Source organism: Macrobrachium nipponense, chromosome 9 (genome assembly GCF_015104395.2).
Source record: "Macrobrachium nipponense isolate FS-2020 chromosome 9, ASM1510439v2, whole genome shotgun sequence".
In the NCBI taxonomy this organism is placed as follows: Eukaryota; Metazoa; Arthropoda; class Malacostraca; order Decapoda; family Palaemonidae; genus Macrobrachium; species Macrobrachium nipponense.
Window position 1 is genome coordinate 12,160,500 of NC_061110.1, and position 22,626 is coordinate 12,183,125.

At 49.1% G+C, this 22,626-nt stretch overlaps 1 protein-coding gene across 1 annotated transcript in view; it reads right to left on the reverse strand.

Annotated features, from left to right (window-relative positions):
• The window catches only part of LOC135218472 (uncharacterized), a 124,918-nt gene that overhangs the window by 3,012 nt on the left and 99,280 nt on the right, over positions 1-22,626 (reverse strand). Inside the window, exons 7-8 of the mRNA XM_064254797.1 lie at positions 2,944-3,170; positions 2,363-2,544 (exon numbers count right to left, since the gene is read on the reverse strand). Coding sequence (XP_064110867.1) covers positions 2,363-2,544; positions 2,944-3,170 — 409 coding nt within the window. The remainder of the gene's footprint in view (positions 1-2,362; positions 2,545-2,943; positions 3,171-22,626) is intronic.

Genomic DNA, 22,626 nt, shown 5'->3' on the forward strand with positions numbered 1-22,626 from the left:
CAGCAACCATGAAACCTATCATTCTTTCATTTCTATTCTTATAATAATGAAGTCTGGTTTTGGTCAATCCCAGCATACAGAGCAGCAATGCTTTCCTGCTGCTATGTTATGTATGGCAAAGAAGAGTACTACTAGTGTTTAACTTGTACAATGCAAACTGTCTGTCAAACTTATTGCAAGTCTATGACCACATATTAGAGTATTCATTCACTTGTGAAAAGTATAAAGAACTGTACTTTACTTTATACTCTATAGAAATTGTGCTTCTTGGAAGACTTAACGCATCTGTGAACTGCTTATGTTACATGTCCTTCAATCCCGAAAGCTAATAAATACCCAAAATTTTAAGTTTAGAGAAGAAGACTTGAAGTTAAAATGGATTGTTTTCTCCTTATGGCCATAAATAAAAAGAAGTTCACTATGTGTTTGCATATTGACAAAAATCCTTTTTCTGCTACCTGGTTACTACACAGGTTTACATGTAATCAAGATGTTCCACCTGCTTTATTCATTCTCAAATTTATAAATGATGGGTGTATTAAGAATCCCTGATGAACATGTTGGTCTTGCTTGTTTCCTTCATATTTTGCTATTCTCTTCATAACTACACAGGTGTATGAAACCACTCTCTGGTCAAAATCAACATCAGTATTTTCACTTGTTCTTAAGGGGGCCGGCCGGCTAATGCCGTTTTTTAACGACAGGACTTTGACACTCATACCACTCAATAAGGTGACTTGGGACATCTCCAAACCGCATATGATTTTCGCCTCTGACCTTCAGTTTTGTGACGCCAGGGCAATTTATCCCGAAAATAACCATTTTTCAAATTCTATCTCCTCCCTTGATATTTAATATTAAGACCTGGGATTACTACCATATATAGACCTGATGTAGACCTACAATCAAATGGAGAGTTTTTTTTCTAAAAGTCATTTTTTTTGCTAGATATGAATTTTTCAATATGGTAAAAAAGTAAACCCTATAAATCACGAGAAAAAAATGTATAAAAAAAAAGACGAAACAAAAATTGGAAAAAGGGCTCTATTTGATTGTTCTATAATGTCTTTCTGAGTTAAATACCAAATTCCAATGTTATAGCTTTAAAACCAAGTGAGGAGATAGATTTTGAAGGTCAATAACTATAGTTTTGAGATACGGGCGTTCAAAGTTTTCCTGCGTATTTCTATAAGGACAATGTTCATAAGTAATGATTATTATGAATGTATATTTCTTTTTTGTGTATTAATAAACCAAAACTATTTTATTTATCATAATTTAATCATAAATGATGATCTCTTTGCTCATATATCATAGCCTGGGGCACTGCTTGAGGCAAGATGGGGCACTCCTTCCTACGTAACCCCCTCTCTCCCCTTCACTAACTCGGCTTATTACAGCAAATTTTCTTCTGTATGTTAGCGAGATGTTTTCCTTGTATTTTCCTCTTTGGCATGACGACATTCTTGCCGAAACAAAGATAAACAAACGTAAATGCAAGAGAATGTCAGAGGTGAAACTCGAAGGTGTACTCTCTTTTTACAAAGACAATTTAATAAATCATGATTATTATGAATTTCATATTCCATTTTGGGTATTAAAAAACCAAAACTATGTTATTTATCATAAATGAAGATCTCTTTGCTCAAAGATCGTAGCCTTGGGCACAGTGTGACGTGTGCTGTCAGGCAAGAAGGGGGCGTTACTAGGCAACCCTCCCCTCTCTCTTCACTAACTACGCGTATATTATGATATTCTGTAATAATACTTGAGCGATTTTTCTTCGTCTGTATGTTAGCGAGATGTAATAATACTTGAGCGATTTTTCTTCGTCTGTATGTTAGCGAGATGTTTTCCTTGTCTTTCCCTCATTGGCATGATGAACTTCTTGCCGAAACATACATAAACATACGTAAGAGCAAGCGAATGTCACGAGGTGAAACTCGAACGTGTAACCTACTTGAAGTCTGTTGTCCTACTGAGTACTGATTCATGGTTGAACCACCAGATACTCGCTTCTGCGAGCCACGGAATCTCTACAGATGCCATTTCTCACAATTTCTTTGCCAATAATTATCAAAATTTACGATAACAGAAGAAATATTGCATTTTCTTGTACGGATGAATGTTTTAGGCTTATTGAGTTATGTTTACTAATTACCCTGTAACTACGAAAGTAAAAGGAATTTTGACGAAATATTTCGTATACGTATTCTCAATTGCCATATGAAGCTCCATGAATTTTTTCATGACTTTGCATTTTTCGCCCTATACCACCATATATAGGGGTTCCGGCCGGCCCCCTTAAATCTCCCAACTAAAAATGCAAACACAACTTCACCAAAACTATCCCTTTACTTACCATCATACCACCAGCCATGTAGGGCTCTAAATGCTTTCCCTGCCTCTGACAGTGAGGCACATTTAAGGTACACACAACCTTCTCTTGATCCACGATCCACTGCTATATGAACAATGCTGATTCCTTCACATTTCTCCAAAATACTATCCTGAATCCGTGAAGTCCAACTCTCACCGAATTCACTGGAACAATGAAAAATGGTAGGTTAGTTTTGTTGTGTTACCACTGTACCCATATCTCTCCCATACAAAATTAATTTCTTCAGTAATTGTCCAAATTGGACAGCCTGAAAGGTGAGATCTGTTACTAAAGAGACTAAAGAGTCAGCTTACATTATTTCAATAAAATTTCAACCAAACATATGGGTTTTTCACATCTTTGGTGGTAACTACCAGAAAAAGAAACCTATGTTATAATAATAAATTATGACCCACAGGACTAGTCTATTTTTTGTAAGCCGTTACTACAGTGTATGTTATATAACAAATTACAACAAAACAAATAAGATTCATCATGAAAGAATGTCATATAAAACATGTTTTTCACTTCAGACTTGACACTTTACATCAGCATTTACTCACACATCACAGTCAAACATATTCCGAATTTTGAGACAAGACGTAGGAGATACATTGGGAAGATTGTGTGTGGTCTCCAAGCTCTCAAAAGCCTGACCCTGCCACATCTTGGCAGGCGGGCGGCCACTTGCCCCATCCAGGCCAGATGTGTTTGGAGTAAATGGCACTCCTGATGTCCAACGCCATATTTCACAATCTTCACCTCCAACGGACTGAATTTCACGTCTTATCTGCAGAAAAATTGCCTTATAAAAAACTTCAAAGACCACAACACCGAGTACATTAAGTATGCAAGTATGTAGTATTTCAAACTACAAATTATCATTGAAATGCAATTACAAACTTAAAATGGCAAATTTTCTAAGACAATTTGTATTTTTCATAACTACAAACCAGAGGTCTTAACAATAGGATAATTTCTAGCGCCTAGCTGGATCCGGTTAAAAAGCAGATGAAAGCAAGAAATCTTGTGATATCTGGCAACACATGCTTAGCTCGGGTGAAGAATGGTCAAGGACCACGCACCTATGCCAGTGTGTCAGTCTTTCCCAACTCAGGATGTCTTAACAAACAGAGGGGCGGCTAGAGGTGGGCGGTACAATGTTAAGACCTCAGGTTTGTAGCTATGAAAAATACAAATTGTCTTGGAAAATTTTTCATTTGTTCATACGCGAACAAACCTTTGGTCTTAACAATAGGATAGACTCATACTTGGAGGGAGGTAAAAGACATCCTAGACCGGCTGGGGGCCTACCCACCGGTCCAGCTTCCAGAAGAAATGATTTCTGGAGAGGGACTGAAGCCTGTTGAGAAGATAGATAAATTGATATCTAACCACTCAGACCCTGAGTGACGTACAATGATAAATGGGAGAACCATTGTATAGGGAACTAAAGAGAAACTTTGACTGTCCAAAGGCAAACCAATAGACCAGGGTTTGTATTACTCCCAACCCCTCCTTGCCAAGGAGTGGAGCATATGCTACCAAATAGAGGGTATGATATTGTATATAACACGGCCACACTATCAGTATGACTACCTTACTCACCTGTATCAGACCAGTCCTGCGAATGACGTGTCTATTCCTTAATCCGCCCGAAGGAAGAAGGAAAGGTACAAGAGAAAGGAGACCAGCCAACTCACTCATTCTCTCACCCACATAATCATCTTAGGTAAGATACATAAGTGCGCTGTTAAGGACAACTATGAGTTACACAACCTGTTGGGCAGCCACCACAGGACCCAGGGAAAATGTGTCCGCAGATCTGTGGGCAACATCCTTAAGATAGAAAGAGGTGAACGTGGACTGGTGTAACCAAGTACTAGCGCTCAGCACTCTATGTACAGTCAAGTTCTTTTTGAAAGCCAGAGAGGAACCAATACCCCTAGTGTCATGTGCTCTAGCCTGCACAGACGTGGCGGTGGAATCATCACGAGTTAAGTATGACTGTCTGATGACTTCCCGTATCCAAAAAGAGATAGTATTCTTAGACACCTCTTTCTTTGTACAGCCAGTGCTAAGAAAAAGTCTGTGGCAGCCTGGTCTAAGTTACAGAGTCCTTTTAAGACAGCAACGCAGGGCCCGGACAGGGCACAACAAAAGCTCTTGAGCATCACCACCCACAAAGTCATTCAGTGATGGAATGGAAAATCAGTGAAGGAATGGAAAATGAAGTGAACCTGTCATGATGCACAGAGGGATTTTGGGTCTTGGCCACAAATTCCGGGACAAATTCGAAGGTCACCAACCCCCAAACCCTGGTGTGCTTCACCTCATAGCTCAGACCATGGAGCTCTCCTACCCTCTTGGAAGATACCAAGGCCAGAAGGAAAACTATCTTGAGCGTCAGGTTCCTGTCAGATGAGCGACGCAAGGGGTCATACAAACTCTTAGTTAAGCTATTAAGCACCAAGGAAACATCCCACGTTGGAGGCTTGAGCTCTCTAGGCGAACTCATCTGCTCAAACCCCTTAACTAGCAGGGAAAGTTCCCAGGGAGAGATGTCGATACCTTTATGGCATAACACCAAACTCAGCGTTGCCCTGTAGCCTCTAATGGCAGAAATGGACAAACATTTCTCGTCTCTGAGGAAGGTTAAAAAGTCTGCTATTCGCTGAATAGAGGTCGCAAGAGGTGAAAAAACCTATTTACGACACCAATCACAGTAGATCGCCCATTCGCCTTGGTAAACCACGGAGGTCGACTTTCTAAGACTGCTGAACATATGCCCTGCTGTTCTCCGAGAAAAGCCTCTTGCTCGGAGGAGTTACTTGATAGCCTCCAACCGTGAAGAGACAGGAATTCTACTGATGGGTGGAACCTTTCTGCATGGGGCTGACAAAGATGTCGCCAAGGGGGAATCTCCCTCGGAACCTCTGACAACGACGACAGCAGACCTGGGAACCGTTCCGCCTGAGGCCACAGAAGGGCTACCAAAGTCATCCCGAGACCTTGTGAACTCATTAGCCTGTTCAAAACCTGACAGATCAAACAAAACGGAGGGAAGGCATACACCTCCAGGTTGTCCCAGGGATGTTGGAATGCGTCCTCTGCCAAAGCTAAAGGATCTGGGTCGCAAAAAGGTCCAGCATGGGTCTCCCCCAAACCTGGAAAAGCTTGTCTGCTACCACTTGATGAAGGGACTATTCTGTGCCTAGGATCTGATCCCAGCAACTGAGTATACCTGGCTGAGAGCTCTACCGAACTGCAGACCGCCCACTGGTGAACCTCGACGGTCAAGGCGTGAAGTTGACGAGAAACCAGGCCTCCCTGTTTGTTCACATAGGCTACCACCGTGGTGTTGTCCGACATGAGAACGACAGAATGACCTTCTACCTTCTCCTGAAACTCCTTCAGACCCAGGAAGGCTGCCTTCAACTCCAAGACGTTAATATGTTGCTGCTTGTCCTCCAAACTCCAAATGCCTGAAGCGATGAGGCCGCCTAAATGAGCCCCTCAACCTGCGAGGGTGGCATCTGAGGATAGAAGGAAGTCCGGTGAAAGAGAATGCAGAGGGACACCCTTCAAAAGATTCTGGTCGTCCAACCACCAACGAAGGTCTTCTCTCACTTCCACAGACAGATGAGCCATTATCGGGCGAGTCCCTCGCCGGAGGCCAGAATTCTCCCAGTCTCCATTGCAGAGACCGAAAATGAAGACGCCCAAGAGGGACCAGCTTCTCCAGGGAAGATAACACTCCCAGAAGAACCTGCCACTGATGAGCTGACTGATGTGATTCTGACAGGAAGTTGTGCGCCACCACCCGCAACTTCTCCAATCTCTGATCTGACGAGAAAACTTTTGCCACTGTCGTATCGATGACCATGCTCAGGTAGAGAATCCTTTGAGTGGGTACAAGGTTCGACTTTTCCTGGTTGACTAATATGCCCAGTTCCAGACAGAACCGAAGTAGACGATCCCTATTCTGCTTCAGCTTTTCCCTGGAAACTGCCAAGACTAACCAATCGTCAAGGTACCTCAGCAAACGGATCCCCTGAGCATGGGCTCAACTTGACACGAGAGAGAAGACCCTTGTGAACAATTGAGGGGCTGTCGTCAGCCCGAAGCACAAGACTTTGAACTTGAATACCTTGTCCCCCAAGAGAGAAGCGAAGGAACTTCCTGGACGTGGGATGAACAGGGATTTGGAAGTATGCGTCCCTTAAGTCTATTGACAGCATGAAGTCACCTTCCCTCACGGCTGCCAACACCGAGCTCGGGGTCTCCATCTTGAACCATGTCTTCCTGATGAAGTGATTCAAGGTGGATAAGTCGATCACAGGTCTCCATCCTCCCGACGCCTTGGGCACCAAGAAGATGTGACTGTAAAACCCTGGGGACGGGCACACCACTTCCTCTATTGCATCCTTGTCCAACATTTTCTGCACTTCCTCCCGAAGAGCCAAGAACTTCAAGAGATTCTGGAGGATATGCCTTCCTGAGTTGAGGCTTGTCCGACAGAGGAGAAGTCGAATGGCAACAGGTACCCCACCCGAAGGACATCTACCACCCACTTCTCTGCCCCATAACTCTGCCACTTGGCACAATGGCCTGCCAGGCAACCCCCAACCCATGGCGCAGGAGAGGGAGAGGCGCCTAACATACCGACGGCCCCTTTACCTCTGCCCCTTGGGCCCCTTCTTGGCTTGAAGGAACGAGACCAAAAGGGGCATTGATCCTCTGACCTAGGCCGAGTCGAACAGGAAGGCCCTGCCGAACTCGAAGTCCTCGACGGCCTACCAGGCAACGATCTCCTTGACTGCTGCTGGACAGGGGGAGGAGCAGCAGCTGGACGTCTCCGAGGACGAGACTCCAACTTAGACACGGCCTAGTGCACCAGTCTGTCTTTGGTGTCAGCCCGGTGCCAGTCTATCGCATTCTCGAGCTCTGTCCGAGGAAACAAAATATTGGGACTCCAACAGATCTCTGTTCCTCAATGCCAGCAAGGACTCAGTGTCAAGTGATCTCTCCATCCTAGACAAAGCCGCATCTCTTCTAATCAGGAGGAGGTTAGCCCATAAATTAGCACTGAGGTGAGCCATATATGAAATTGCCTTGCCCCCAGACTGCAACAGACAGGCAAGCGAGGATGCACTCACCAACCCTTCCGGGGACCTGTCAGAAGCTATCTTGGTAATGACCACAGACCAGAAGTCAAGCCAAGAAACCGTCTGCAACATGGAGGCCGCCGTAGATTCCAATGCTGAGGCATCTTGCAAAGCAAGGACGGAGCCACAGACCTCACCTGCTCCAAAGTCAATCCCGGCTTCAGGCGAATGACGTCTGGGTTAAGATGGCGCGACATCAAAAGTGCAGAGCTCGTAGCATAGTACTTCCTATGTCTCGTGAGAGGTGGGGGTAGTAGCTTGGTAGAGCCCCTAGAGCGAAGCGAACCGTCCCGGTCCGAAACAGAGGAGTTAACCTTATGCAAGACTGACTGAACATGCCCCGACAAAGGAAGCTGAAGAGCTGATTTGGGATCCTGTGTAGTTCACCAAGGCTTCCAAGCAAGAAGGAGTGTAAGACAACCGAGCCCGAGTCCTACTTTCCAAATTGTTAAACCCACAAATGAGATCATCAACTTCAGAAAAGGAGGACAAAAACTCTTACGTGTCTCCCTCCTCCTACTCCAGCAACGGAGACCGGCAACAAGAAGCATATGTAGGCTCCTCTAAGGCACCTTCCCCACTAAAATTAATGGAAGGGTCAGCAGCCAAACAGCCCAAAACCCCAACTAACCTGTCTGGGCTGGGTCCATGCGTCGGCTTCCCAGACGAACCCACTATTACACTAAGAACATTACTACGTACTCCTCCAACAAATGACTCATTAACATGTCAGTAAATGGTCACAGGGATGGCAGACGTACGAACGTGAGATAGAGGAAAATCCCAAACACTCGAGATCGAAGGAGAATCATCCCCCAGAGTCGAACTCTTGGAAGCACCAGTGTGAGAGGCAGGCAAACACTCCTGTTGCACCAACTCCACTCTCACCACCTTCGACCTCTTGACATGGGCCTTGAGATCCTTATGGCGACAAATAGGCCTTGGAGAAGAAGGAGCGCTTGCATCATGTGCACAGGTAGGGGAGGCTGCAACATGCTCGCAATGTGCATGGACGGGGGAGTTTACAACACACTTACGATACGCACGGTTGGGGGAGGTTGTAACACGCCCATGATTCGAAGCAGAGGATGAAGCAGCCCCTGCAGATCGCACAAGGGAAGGTACACTAACACTCCCCGAAACACCAACACTCCTCGAGAACACGTCCGCGTTGTTCCTCCCTTGTAGGTGAAAAAAGGGCAAAGTCCTTGGTCTTCCAACGCTTGATACGCCGACGTGGCGTAGAGGGGGGAAGAGGAAGACAGCACTGGTTTCTTACGTGACCACTTTGCAGGAGCGGGGACGAAGCAACACGTTTCCTACCAGTCCTCCCAACCAATAAGGCAGCCAACTTGACATCCAAAATAGAGTCCAACCTCTGAAGTAATGCCTGGCATATAACCTCAGACTGATGTTCCAGAGAAGGCTCCGATAATATGGAAGGGAGATGTAGCGAACTGGGCAGCAGGGATAATGTCACAGCTGAGAGAGGCAGAGCAGAGGAGACGAATGGGAGTGACGTCATTGATGGGAGTGATGTCACAAGTGGTGGTGACGTCACGGCTTCCCCTCGGTGCGAAGGGGAAATCAGACGCCACTGGCAGAGGAATACACAAAGACAGATCCTGTGACGTCATCAACGGGGCTGACGCCACGGTGTCCCTCTGACTCAAAGAAGCGGCAGCAGTCACTGGCGGTGCAATACAAGATGGTTAACCTCGGCTACCCACGAAGACGAGGCCGGGAGGAGGGGGGATGGCCTGGCCAGCCTGAAGAGAGGGGGTGCGAGCCTCCATAAAGTGCGCTAGCAACACCTCCAAGGACGGGGGACCCCCTAGCCCAAGCGTCTTCCAAACGCTGCCATCTTGGATGCTTCTGACTCTTGAAGAAATGAGAATGCTGAAAAAGTCTCCCCCTTCCCGGGAATCAAATAAACTCCCGAAGAAGCAGGGGCGACATTATAAACATCAGCCTGGTGGCCTCCCGATACTTCCAGTGACAAATTAATGGAAGAAAAGGAAGGAGACACAGGAACAATGCTACTATGGGGGTTGAACACTGCAAGAGACAAAGCATCGGGAAGAGGCGAAAAACCTTCCCATGAAGGAAGAGTTGAAACCCTCTGATGTTCTCTCTTGCTATAAAACGACTTCCACTGCTCTTTAGGCCATGCCCGGCATTCCGTGCAAGGATTTGTTATCGTAAAAAAATTAGAACAGCACCTACTGCACATGATGGGGGGGTCAGTCGCTGCTGAAGCCAAAAAACGAGAACACAGAAAACCTGGAATTCCAGGGCACACACATTGACGAGGCCGAGAAGGAGCAGAAGCCATAATATCAGCCAAACGCACGCACACACTAAACACAAGCAAAACGGGCAATGAACCGGGTAAAGGCCAAGAGAGGTTAACACGACTCTCGGCCAGGCGATCAAAGAAAAGACTGACGCACTGGCGTAGGCGCGTGGTCCTTGACCACTCTTCACCCGAGCTATGCATGCCTTACCAGATCTCGCAAGATTCCTTGCTTTCATCTTTTTAACCGGATCCAGTTGGGCGCTAGAAATTATCCTATTGTTAAGACCGAAGGTTTGTTCGCGTATGAACAATCTAATTTTCAATCGTTGAATAAAAATCCTTCAAGCAAGTACGTAATATTATTACCTCAATTAATCTAAGTAATTTCCAATGATGAAAATTTAAAAAAATCAGTTTGAATTGATAATATTCTCACTCAAAAAATGTAGTTTAAATATAAACCTAATTTTTTCAATACAAATCCCAAACAGAAAAGGAGATTGTCTGCTAGCTGGATGATCACACTACACGAGAGGGTCTTGGATCATAAGTTTCCAGCAAGCAAGAACCTCTGTATTTCAGCAGAACATTCAAATGTTTTTTTTTAATTTTTTCTTAAAAAAGGGATTTTGACAAAGGAAAAATCTATTTCTGGGGGAAGACCAGTGTCACCCGGTGAAAAGTTCCTGTAGCTCACTTTTCCAAGTATAAATAGATCCTAAATATACCAGAGAAAAAAGCTAGCATGGTATGCTGAAGTTACTACCCTCAGCGCGAGCACCCAGAGGGTGTCGGGTATAAAGTACAAGGCAAGTGGAAGCCACTACCAACAGGTCTTCTTACCAATTTGAGGATTCCTTTCCAAAATTCCTCCCACGGTGAGAGCCGTCACAAAGGTTACTTCCCTCACCTTCCGCTCGCTCTCGCTACTACTACTCCCACCCGACCACCATCTTCATTCCTGGAATAGTCAGATAAGCTTGGACTGGCTAAGGGTGGGGAAAGAAGGAGGGATGGGTTCACCGGGCAACACAGGTCTTCCCCCAGAAATATATTTTTCCTTTGTCAAAATCCCTTTTCTGGGTTCGACCTGTGTCTGCCGGTGAAAAAGTATCGGAGAATTGCCATCCAAGCTTAATAGATACCAAACAAGTATATAAAAGGGGATAATGAAACCTAAGGTTCACTTAAAGAATAAGTTTAATGCCGTAATAAGGCAGACAACTTATTTACTAATTAAAACTAGGACTTAACTAGAGCTTAAAACTAATAATAATAAAATAATCTAACAATTGGTACCTGAAGTAATATACAATAGAGTATGTACAGACATGTCAGGAAAACCAATATGGTCTCAAAGCTATGTACAAGTTCCAGTGACGGGATGGCAATCAAACCAGCCCAGCCCGGAAGAGAGAGGGTTGGCAGGGAATACAAGCGAGGCAAGTAGGAAGGAGAGAGTATTTAAGGGAAAGGGGACTGACAAAAAAAGCTAAGGGAAGGAGTTGATAAGACTTGGTCATTCAGGAGACTATGCTCCCTGCAGCCAATGTTGAGAATTTAAGGGCCTCTAAGTTCTTGAGATAGTGGCGTTTAAATACTGCTGGAGATTTCCAACCCGTATATTTCTTCAGGTCTTCAAAATTCATATTGTGAAAATAGTTAATGGAGGTAGCCACTGCTCAGATGTCATGGACGTGTGGGACTGAATCCAGGTTGGCCTGTTTAATAAAGTAAGAGTATTTGTTGTCTAATACCTTTACGAGAAATCGTACCGCCTTTCTCTCTAACAAAAAGGGGGCCTGAAGATTTTTGGAAGTCCTGGCCAGATAGGATTTAAGAGTAACTACAGGACACAATGATTCGTCCTGTGTCAGAAGAATAATCTTCCATGGAGCCCATCTGTTTTGTGGGTTCTCATTCTTAGCAAAGAACTTCCGATCTGGGGATAGTAATACTTCACCCGACAGGAGGAATTCCACATGATCTGGATTTCTAGAGAGAGCCGAGAGTTCAGATATTCTGCCACCTGAAGCCAGGGCCATTAAGAATAAGGCCTTTCTGAGAAGGGTTATATATGAGCATGACTCATTGTCAGTGTCTGAGGCTAATTTAAGTACGTCATTCAAAAACCAGGAGACCGTTTGGGGGTGGTCTATTGGTCTCAGGCGTGCACATGCTCTTGGAATCGAAGAGAAGTATGAATCTGACAAGTTAATGTTAAAGCCAAGCTGAAAAATCTTCCTTAAGGCCGATTTGATCGTAGTAATGGTATTAGCGGCTAGGCCCTTCTCAAATAGAGTTCTAAAGAACAAAATTGCTAGATTTGTAGTCATATTTTGAGTATCTGAATCTTTTAGAAAAATGGCCAACTTCTTCACTGCTGAATCATACTGCCTGAGCGTTGATTCTCTTTTATCTGATTCTATGAATAAGATGTTCAGTGGACCAATACTAGCATCCTTTTGGGCCGCAAACCTCATGAAGTCCATAAAGTTAGGGCACTCAGAATTTTTGAGGAGGCTGACACAGACACAGTCTGAGTTTGTACTACCTGTGTCAGTCCTGGACGGGGGATCCGTTTGGGCTGGAGATTCAGTTCTAGAAGAAGCGGAAACCAGTTGCTCTTTGGCCAGTTGGGAGCCACCAATGCTACCTGTCCCGTGAAAGATCTTAGCTTGTGCAGGACCTTCATCAGAATATTAACCGGTGGAAACAGGTAAATCTTCTGCCAATTGTTCCAATTTTATGGACATCGCATTTGTGGCGTAAGCTAGAGGGTCCAGGTTGGGTGCCACGTAACATAGTAGTTTGTGATTGGATTCCGTGGCGAATGGGTGTACTTGAAGGTCCGGGATTTGATTGCAAATCCATCGGAACGACTTTTTGTCCAGGGACCACTCCGACTCCAGCGGAGTTGTCCTGGAAAGTGAGTCTGCGATAACATTTTTTACTCCTGCCCAGTGGGTGCCCGGTGGGTTGCTGACAAGTGCCAATGATTTTTCATTGCTAACAAAAATATCGCAATCATTATGTGATTTAGTTTGCTTGACCTGGAGCCTCCCCTGTTTATGCAGTGGACTACTACTGAGCTGTCTGAGACTATCCTTAAATGACTGTTCCTGGCCGGAGTCAGTCGTTTTAGGGTCAGGAAAACGGCCATCGTTTCTAGAATATTGATGTGGAACTGGCAGAACATATCCGACCACGTTCCCGGGACTTTCTTGTGTTGCGAATAGCCTCCCCAGCCGCTCAGAGATGCATCCGTGTGGATAGTCAAGAGACGGTGGAGGGAATTGCAATGGTACTGACTTGGCCAGGTTGCGGCGTTCCGTCCATGGGTGGAGCCTTTTTGTTAAAATGGGTGGAATTACCGAGATCTTGTCCCTGAGATTGATGTTGGCTCTCTTCCTCCAGACTCGATTGATATCCTTCAATCTGGCTTTCAATAGGACGTCCGTCACTGATGTGAATTGTAGCGAACCTAGGATTCTCTCCTGGGTACACTGAGAAGCTTTTTTGTTCTTGAGGAACTGTTTTGTAGCCTTCGCTATCTCGTTGATCTTCTTGGATGGTAGAGATAGTTTGTGTTTGATTAGGTCCCATTGTATTCCCAGCCATTGAAAGCGGGAAGCTGGAACGAGCCAGGATTTTTCCTTGTTCATCTGGAAGCCCAGAAATTCCAAGAATTTTTTAACCTTGGCCTTGGCTGTTGCCTTGAGAGACACTTTGTCGCTGGCTGCCAAATGAGCCAGTCGTCTAGATAGGCTACTAATATTATCTCTTGAATTCTTAGCTCATGAACTATCGTCTCTCCCAATTTGGTGAATAACCTGGGCGCAATGTTGAGCCCCAACGGCATGACTCTGAATGAGTAAGTTTGTTTTCCTAGTTTGAAGACTAGGTGTGGAGAGAAGTTCCTTGCTATCGGAACATGATAGTAAGCATCTGTAAGATCTATAGAGGTGGTGACGGCCCCACGGGGAAGTAAGGTCCGCACCTGCGAGACGGTCAACATACGGAATCTATTGCATTGAATGTAATAGAGACTGGAAAAGTCCCAAATCACTCTCCTTTTGTTCGAGTCCTTTTTTGGGACTTGAACAGACATCCTTGAAACTTTAGGCATTTTACTTCCTTTATAGCCTTCTTTTGGGGGAGATATTTGGCAAATTCTAGAAGGTCCGTTGTCGGAGTCTAGTGAAAACTGATCGGTGGAGGGGGCCCTTTCTCCCATTTCCACCCTAGACCTTTGGAGACTATACTGTGGGCTCATGGACTGAAGGTCCAATGGTTCCGGAAGAGATATAATCTCCCTCCCACCTGCGGGCTCTCACTGGTTGGCTGCAGGTCTGCTTCTTCTTCTGCCTCCTCCGAAGCCTCTACCTCTTGCTCTGCCACGTAGCCAGGCGCCACCTCTGGCTCTGCTACTTCCAGCATGCCTATTGTAGCCGCGAAATGCGCCTCGCGACTCATAGGAGGGGTTGAAGGCTGGGGAGGTTACTATGGCTGTTGAGGCTGAAGGCTGATGAGCCGGTGTGGTTTGTACCAGAACAAGCTGCTGCTGCGGTTGAGCCTTAGTTGAGAGATCGGACCGCTTGCACTATCGCCTGAGGATGAGAGGTCCAGTAGGGATGGAACTTCCTTGGCCTCTTCCTAGGTCTGGATTGGGGTCCTGGGCCATCAAACTTCCTTTTGAAAGGAAGTCCCAAACGGATCCGAAGACTCTGGTTAGTTCTGGCTGCCTCATGAAAAACGTTAACTTTGTCTTTCGGGAACAGATTTTCTCCCCATATTGAGGAATTTATGAGTCTGTTAGGCTCGTGCCTTATAAAGGCACTCGCCAGGACGTACTTTCTGCAAGCTCATCTCGCCATAATGAAATGACAATTTGTCGAAAATTGCATTTTTCCTAACTATACAAACCTGAGGTCCTTTACATATAGTCCCACCTCATGCCACCCCTCACTCTGCGTATTTTGCATGGGCCTAAAGCAAAAGTGATTCTTACCTCTCAGGCGCGCGCACTGTCGGACAAGCAGTTAACTACCGTTCTCCCCTTGTTCGAAGCTTACGACCGTTCCAGCTGCCGCTAGCTACTTCCTATTGTTAAAGGACCTCAGGTTTGTATAGTTAGGAAAAATGCAATTTTCGACAAATTGTCATTTGTTCCGATACTTAATACAAACCCTCGGTCCTTTAACAATAGGAAGACTAACTTCTTGGTGGGAGGAATCTGAGTCTTTTGATGAACAGACTGGTGTTCGTCCAACCCTGGAATGCCTCCCTGGTCGTAAGAGCGAGGGAGGGGTCCAAGCCTCTGTCCGATTGATCGGGGTGTGCACCGCAGGATCAATGGCCAGACCTCTGGGCCAAGTACCTATCCCTAATGAAAGGGATAGGTTGGAGCTCGGTCGAGTAGCTTACCTGCATCAATTTCCTTTCCAGCATGGTGACGACCGTGTCCCTCTGCCCACAGGTAGAGGGGGAGAAAGATGGTGAAGAGAAGCCAGTCACTCTCTCATTTGCACATTCATTCTCACAGTCATACCAGGAATCGATGCTGTTCTGCCTGCTCGGGTGCTGGGTAAGCTTACACAACATGTTGAGCAGCCACCACAGGTCCCAAAGAAAAAGTATCCAAGGACTTGTGGGCAATATCCCGAAGGTAGAAGGACGTGAAGGTAGTCTGGTTGGCCCAGACACCTGCCTTCAGGACCTGCGCCACGGAGAAGTTCTTGCGGAATGCCAAGGAGGGTCCAATACCTCTGACTTCGTGGGCTCTCGGACGAAGGGTACGGGTGTCGTCACTACCATCAGCCTCGTACGCTCTCCTGATCACCTCACGTAGCCAGAAAGAAAGCGTGTTCTTGGATACTTCTTTCTTGGTAACCCCAGTGCTAACGAAGAGGTGTCGACACTCAGGCCTGAGGTGTCGAGTTCTCTTCAGATAGCGCCGTAGCGCCATCACAGGACGAAGCAGCATCTCATCCGCATCGTTATCAGTGAAGTCCATTAGGGAGGGGATTGTGAAAGACTTGAACCTGTCGTCAGGGATCGACAGATTCTGAGTCTTAGCTACGAAGTTCGGGACGAAATCGAGCGTCACAGATCCCCATCCCCTGGTATGTTTAACATTGAAGGATAGACCATGAAGTTCCCCTACTCTCTTCGCCGATGCCAGGGCCAGCAAGAAGAGGGTCTTGAGGGTCAGATCCCTGTCTGACGACTCTTGGAGTGGCTCGAAGGGTCTTCGAGTCGAACTCCTAAGGACGAGAGTCACATCCCACTCAGGGGGCCTGAGTTCCCTGGGTGGGCAAGACCTTTCGAAGCTCCTCATGAGCAAGGAAATCTCGAATGAATTCGAGATATCCAGTCCCCTCAGTTTCAGGACCAGGGCCAGGGCGGCTCTGTATCCTTTGACTGTGGGTACTGAGAGGAGCTTCTCTCGGCGAAGAAAAACGAGGAAATCCGCTACCTGCTGAAGAGTGGCTCTGAGAGGAGATAGACCCCGTCTACGACACCAACCACAGAAGACGGCCCACTTCCCCTGGTACACAGCTGCAGAGGACTGTCGGACATGTCCAGCCATCTCTGTTGCTGCGCTGCGAGAAAAGCCTCTCGTTCGGAAGAGATGGTGGATAACAGCCAGCTGGACTGCTCGGTGGTACCGTTCTACGTGTGGCTGGGCTAGAAGGTTGTGCCAGTGGGGCATCTCTCTCGGTGCAGAGCCAGCAGGTCCGGATACCAAACGGCCTGTGGTCGTTTGGGAGCCACCAGGATCATCCTGAGATTCGGAGTGGCCAGCGCTCGGCTGATCACTTTCCGAATCAGACAGAAGGGAGGAAAGGCGTACACGAAGAGGTTGTCCCACGGGTGTTGAAGAGCGTCCTCTGCAGCTGCCCATGGGTCCGGCACGGCTGAAAAGAAAACCTGCAGTTTTCTGTTCTGCCGGGTAGCGAACAGATCCACGACTGGTCGCCCCCACAGGTTGAAGAGCCTTTCCGCCACATCTGGGTGTAGAGACCACTCGGTTCCTATCACTATTGTAGTTGCACATCAACACCACCGAGTGTCCCACCAAGCGGTCCTGGAATTCTTGGAGAGCGTAGAACGCCGCCTTGAGTTCCAGGAATTGATGTGAAGGTGCTTGTCGTGATGGTCCAACACACCTGCAGTCAGCAACTCCTCCAGGTGTGCGCCCCATCCCTCGGTCCATGCGTCTGAAAACAGCAACATCTCCGGGGGGGGAGTGCGGAGAGGCACTCCTCTTAAGAGGTTCCTGTCGTCGAGCCACCAGGCTAGGTCCTGCCTCACCTTCTCCGTGAGGGACACGGGGAAGTAAGGTGGATCCCTTGCCTTTAGTCTCCACTGGAGAGAGCGCAGGTGAAGACGTCCGTGAGGAACTAACTTCTCGAGTGATGACAGGTGGCCGATCACGACTTGCCATTGCTGAGCTGCCTGTTCCTGCCGAGACAGGAACTGGACGGCTGCCTCCCTGAATTTGCTGATCCGCAAGTCTGCGGGAAAGACTTGCCCTGCTACCGTGTCAATCAGCATACCCAGGTACTTCATCTTCTGCTTGGGTTCGAGATCGGACTTCTCGTAGTTTATCACGATCCCCAGATCGCGACAAAACTTGAGGAGTCGATCCCTGTCCTGCAGCAACTGCGAGCGGGAGGTCGCCAGGACCAGCCAATCGTCGAGATACCTCAAGAGATGTATCCCGTGCGAGTGGGCCCAAGCAGACACCAGAGTGAACACTCGCATGAACACCTGTGGGGCGGTTGACAGACCGAAGCAAAGTGCCCTGAATTGGTACACCGTCCCGTAGAAGATGAAGCGGAGGTACTTTCTGGAGGACTGATGGATGGGTATTTGAAAATACGTGTCCTTCAGGTCCACTGAAAGTATGAAATCGTTCTCCCTGATGGAGTCGAGCACGGATCGTGCCGTCTCCATCGTGAACCGAGTCTGGCGAACGAAAAGGTTCAGGGGAGAGAGATCTATCACCGGTCGCCAGCCCCCCATTGCCTTCTCCACCAGGAAAAGGCGGCTGTAAAAGCCCGGTGACTGATCCTCTAAGATTTCCACAGCTCGTTTGGTCAGCATAGTCTTGATCTCCTGTCGAAGAGCGTTGTCCTTTGATGAACCCCGGACATAGGTTTGTAGATGAACCGGGTTGGAGATGAGGGGTGGCCGAGATTCGAAGGGTAGTAGATATCCCTCCCGAAGGACGTCTACTATCCAGGTCTCGGCGCTGTAGCGCTGCCAAGTTGCCCAATGGCTCGCCAGGCACCACCCCACTTCCGGCAGCAGGTGAGGGGGAACGCCGTCCCTAGCGTTTCCCACCTCGCTTCGACTTCTTCCCACCACCTCCTCGGGGAAAGGAGGGCTGATGTCGGCCTCCCTTAGCAGAAGACGAAGCAGCAGGAGTCTTTCCACGGGGCTTAGACGGGGCAACCGTCTTAGCAGCCGAGGAAGCGCTAGCTAAACTCTTAGGCTTAGCCGCAGTAGCTCGAGGTTGCCCAGAAACCTTCGAGACTGCCTGGTGAACCAGACGGTCACTGTCATCAGTGCGCCGTCTCTCCACCACACCGTCCACCATCTCTCCAGGAAAGAGAGGAGAAACTCCTAATAGGTCCGTTGCGAAGACCGAGTGCCTCCTCACGCCCAGCCCCCTTGGTCACTCGGGTAAGGACTGCGTCCCTACGACGAAGAACCAAGTTGGCCCACAGGTTAGCAGTCTGATGGGCGAGGTAAGAGATGGCTCTACCTCCAGACTGGCACAGTCTCCTGAACGCCGGGTCGTCTTCAAGAGCAGAACTCCCGGAGTCGGCCGCGACTTTGGATACTGTGAGGGACCACAGATCCAGCCAAGAGACTGCCTGGAATGCTGCCATAGCAGTAGATTCCAGGGCGAGTGCCTCCTGCTGTGAGAACCAGAGGTTCTCCAACAGGAGCTGCTGAAGGGACACACCTGGAGTTAGCCTTGCTAGCTCCGGGTTAACCTGTTTAGGCGGTATCGGATCTTCCGATGGCACGTAAAAACGCCTCTGACGCTGTAGAGGAGGTGGAAGTAGCTTAGAAGACCGTCCTGACTTCAGAGAATCCTCTCGCCCTGAGACAAGATTCTCCACTTGGTCAAGGACCGAGTCAGCCAGCTCCGATCGCGGCAGACCCACCGTCATCTTGGGTTCCCTCTTCGGGCCCCAAAATGACTCGAGCCGGGACGTGGGCTCAGAAGGTGGTAGCGGCGATCCTTCCCCATGGCCGTTGTGCTGACAAATCAGCGCAATGACCTCGGCAAAGTTCCTCTGGATCTCAGGAGTAACCGCGTCTTGAGGAGTAGGACCGTCCAGTCCCTCCAACTAGAGCAGCTCTCGAGACCCTCCTCCTTCAGGAGGAGGAACAGCGACAGACCCCTCACGGTCGCCTCCTGCTACTTGCGCGTACATCCTGGCCGGTCCTAAAACCGTGCCTGGTGAGTATGGCGTCGCAGCGGGATCGTGAGAGGCGCACCCCTCACGATCACACCTGGATACCTCGCTCTTCCCGGCGTATCCCGAGGAAGTTGAAGGTATCGGAGAGGCAGACCTGACGCTCCCTCCTCGCTCGCTGGCAGGACCAGCATGCTTGGAGGGCTGCAGCCGATCACCAACCCGCGGTGGGGATCGAGCTGTAGGCCTGGCCGTGCCGCTCACCTGTGGCGAGCGGCTTGACTGGACTGAGAACATCAACTCCGATCCCGTGCGTCAGACGAGCTGCTGCTGGTCGCCCTATCCGCCCGGTCCCGATGGGAGCCGCGGTCAGGCGACCTGCAGAGCTCGCTGTCGCGGTGAGACCGGTGAGCGTCCTCACGGCACGTCGAACCGCTGGTACCGACGGCCAGGGGGACCTCTTCCCAGCCTCAACCCGTGGGCAGTCGGAGACCGCTACGTCAGCCCGAGCTGCCGGCTGGTCGCTGCGAGAGCGTCCGCTGGCCTGGCGAGAGTCGCCTGAGCGGCTCTCACCAGTCTTCTGCTCCGTGCCTCGGTCTTGACGTTGAGCGAACTCGGGCGTCGAAACCTTGGCTGCACGATCTCCCGCGGGAGACCGTACACTCGGTACTTCTCGCGAATGAGAAGCCGAGCCGGACTCTGCCACTAACACCAGGCGAGGAAGTACTGGCCGAAGCCGGTACCCCTCTGGTCCCCGTCTTCTTCTTCTTTGCAGAAGGAACAGGAGGACCAGCAGAAGAGCCCCCCGACTCGCCGGAGCGAGACGGGCCCTTAGAAGGTCCCGAAGGAGCCTTCTTAGGGGGGGAGGAGGCAACCTTCTTCTTCAGCTTGGAAGTCAAAGGGGGAGAGGAGGCAGCAGACGACGAAGAAGACAGTGAAGACGATGACGACTTCTTCCTCTTCTTCGTCAGCTTCCGCAGGACAGACGTCAGGTCTTCCATCCAGGACGGAGCCGAGGCAGTTGCCGAAGCAACAGGGCCCGACTGCACCTGTCTGGAAGGACCTGAGCCTGGAGCAGCACCACCACGAGCAGGAATGACGAGAGCAGGAGCAGGAACAACAGGAGCGTCAACAGCGGCTGGGACAGCAGGAGCGGCATGAGCGGCTGGGCCAGCAACGGTAGTAGCAGCAGGTACGGCAGGTACGGCAACAAAGTCAGGCGACCCAAGAATCTTGTTCTCAGCCACCAACATTCTAGGCACAGGAGGCAGGTCCAGGGGGGAGCTTTTTGGGCAGTGGAAGTCCGGGGTCGGTAGCACAAAGAAACCAGGTGGAGGTGGCATGCCCCTCCTTGGTACGGCAGCGAGTGGCATCTGTACTGCAGCTGTCGGGGTCACCGAAGTCACATGAGGGGTGTAAACAAGGTGCGGAGGGGTGGCGTACCCTGGAGTAGTAAGTGTCGTTGTAGTGGTGGTCACCACACCATGTGTGACCACTGCCAACCCCGCCAACCACTGGATCAACCTCTGGATGCTAGGCACTCCCTGCAGCCCCAGCGACTCCCACACCTGCCCAAGGTCGTCTCTCGCGGAAGGCACACCTGCGGAAGCAACAGTCGGGTGAGTTAGAAGGGTTCCCTCGCGCTTGGGGGGGGGGGGACGAACCCCACCCAGAGCGGACGGAAGACCCCGAGTACAACTGCACATCCGAGTAGCGAGCGCCCTCCTCCACACTTGACGGATCAAGTGAGGAGCAGGACTCCGCTAACCCCCCCGCAGGGGAAGGCGCGAAACGTGGGGGCTGACCAGGGGGTAGGAAGGAAGACGAGGTATCTGTCACCAAAGGAGTCGCTGGAGAGCTTTCCGACGACTCCTTTGCAGGCCTACGTCTCTTCCTACCCTCGTACAGAACCCACTGCGCCTCGGACCAATTCATACAAGTGATACAAGGTTCAGCCCGGGAGCATTCTCGCCCCCGGCACCGCGTACACAATTCAAGTGGATCTACGTCCACAAAGGAGCGAAATCCACCGCACTTATGCCCCTCCAGCCCGGGACACACTCTACGGGCAACTGGGGGGCGCGGCGAAAGCTCCATCTCTTGATCCATCTTTGTTTGTTTATTCACTTTACACCATGAAATAAACAAAAGAAAAAACTGTACATACAAGTTTCTTTCACTCTACAGACAAACCAGAAAAAGGATAAATCCAACCAAAGCATACGACGAGTAGCGGGCAGAGCGATGACGAGCATGTCTTGACACACCACAGCCGAAAGCAAAAGTGGTTCTTACCTCTCAGGCGCGCAGGCGCGCGCACTGTCGGACAAGCAGTTAACTACCGTTCTCTCCTTGTTCCAGCTGCCGCTAGCTACTTCCTATTGTTAAAGGACCGAGGGTTTGTATTACGTATCGGAACAAATCGTACAGGTCCGTTTGGAAAGTCTGTAACAGGGCTTTCGTGAGGACCCGGAACAACTGTTCTTCATTGTAGGATAACGCGACCAACTCAGTGGCAGTGACTGAATTGATCAACCTTCCTAATCTGGTTCCTGCCTCGAATTCCTCTTTGACCAAGTGGTCCGGAATTCTAGGTAGCTTCTCTGCCAACAGGGTGGGGTCGCGATCCAAGTCGAGTTTACCTGGCGTAAACGTAGCCGGAGGATCCTCCCAGAACTCTACATCTGCAGGGAAGAGTAGAGAGGTAGCCTCTATCTCCTTTAGAGCTGGTAAGGGTTTATCCTCTGCCGCAGCTTGCATGGTTAGTTCCGCCACTTTGGTTGTACCGGGTGACAGAACTCCTCCTGGGGTCACAAACATAGTGAAGCTACCTTTATGGGGCGTCAGTTTGGTGTTAACACATCCCCATTCAGAAAGGGTGCGAACCCATACAGCTTGATCTTGGTCCCTAGGGAAGATCACTGTCTCCTTCGGGACCTTAAATAGTCTGACGAGTCCGGGGAATGGGAATTGGAGACCCCCCGTGAAGAACTCAAAGTCCTCCACCGGGCGGGTTCCGCACCCTTTGATCGTCAACTTCCCATCTGAAAATGGGGCATGTAATGCTTGTCGCCACGGGTTGTTATTCTCAAATGGCGGCAGCTTAGACATACCCCGAACTGTCGGGGTCAGAGCCGTGGGGCAGGAGTTAACTCCAACGAGAGCAATGAATAAAGAAATTCTTTGGGTGTATTTGCCTGCTCCCGATTCCATCCTTGGAAGGTAGATGTATGTCTAGTATGTGGGATCTGAGATCCGCCGGACCGGAGAAGAGGAAGGACCTCATCTCTATTACGGCCTCAGAATCAGAAGGCTACGCGTTATCGTAGTCGAATACCT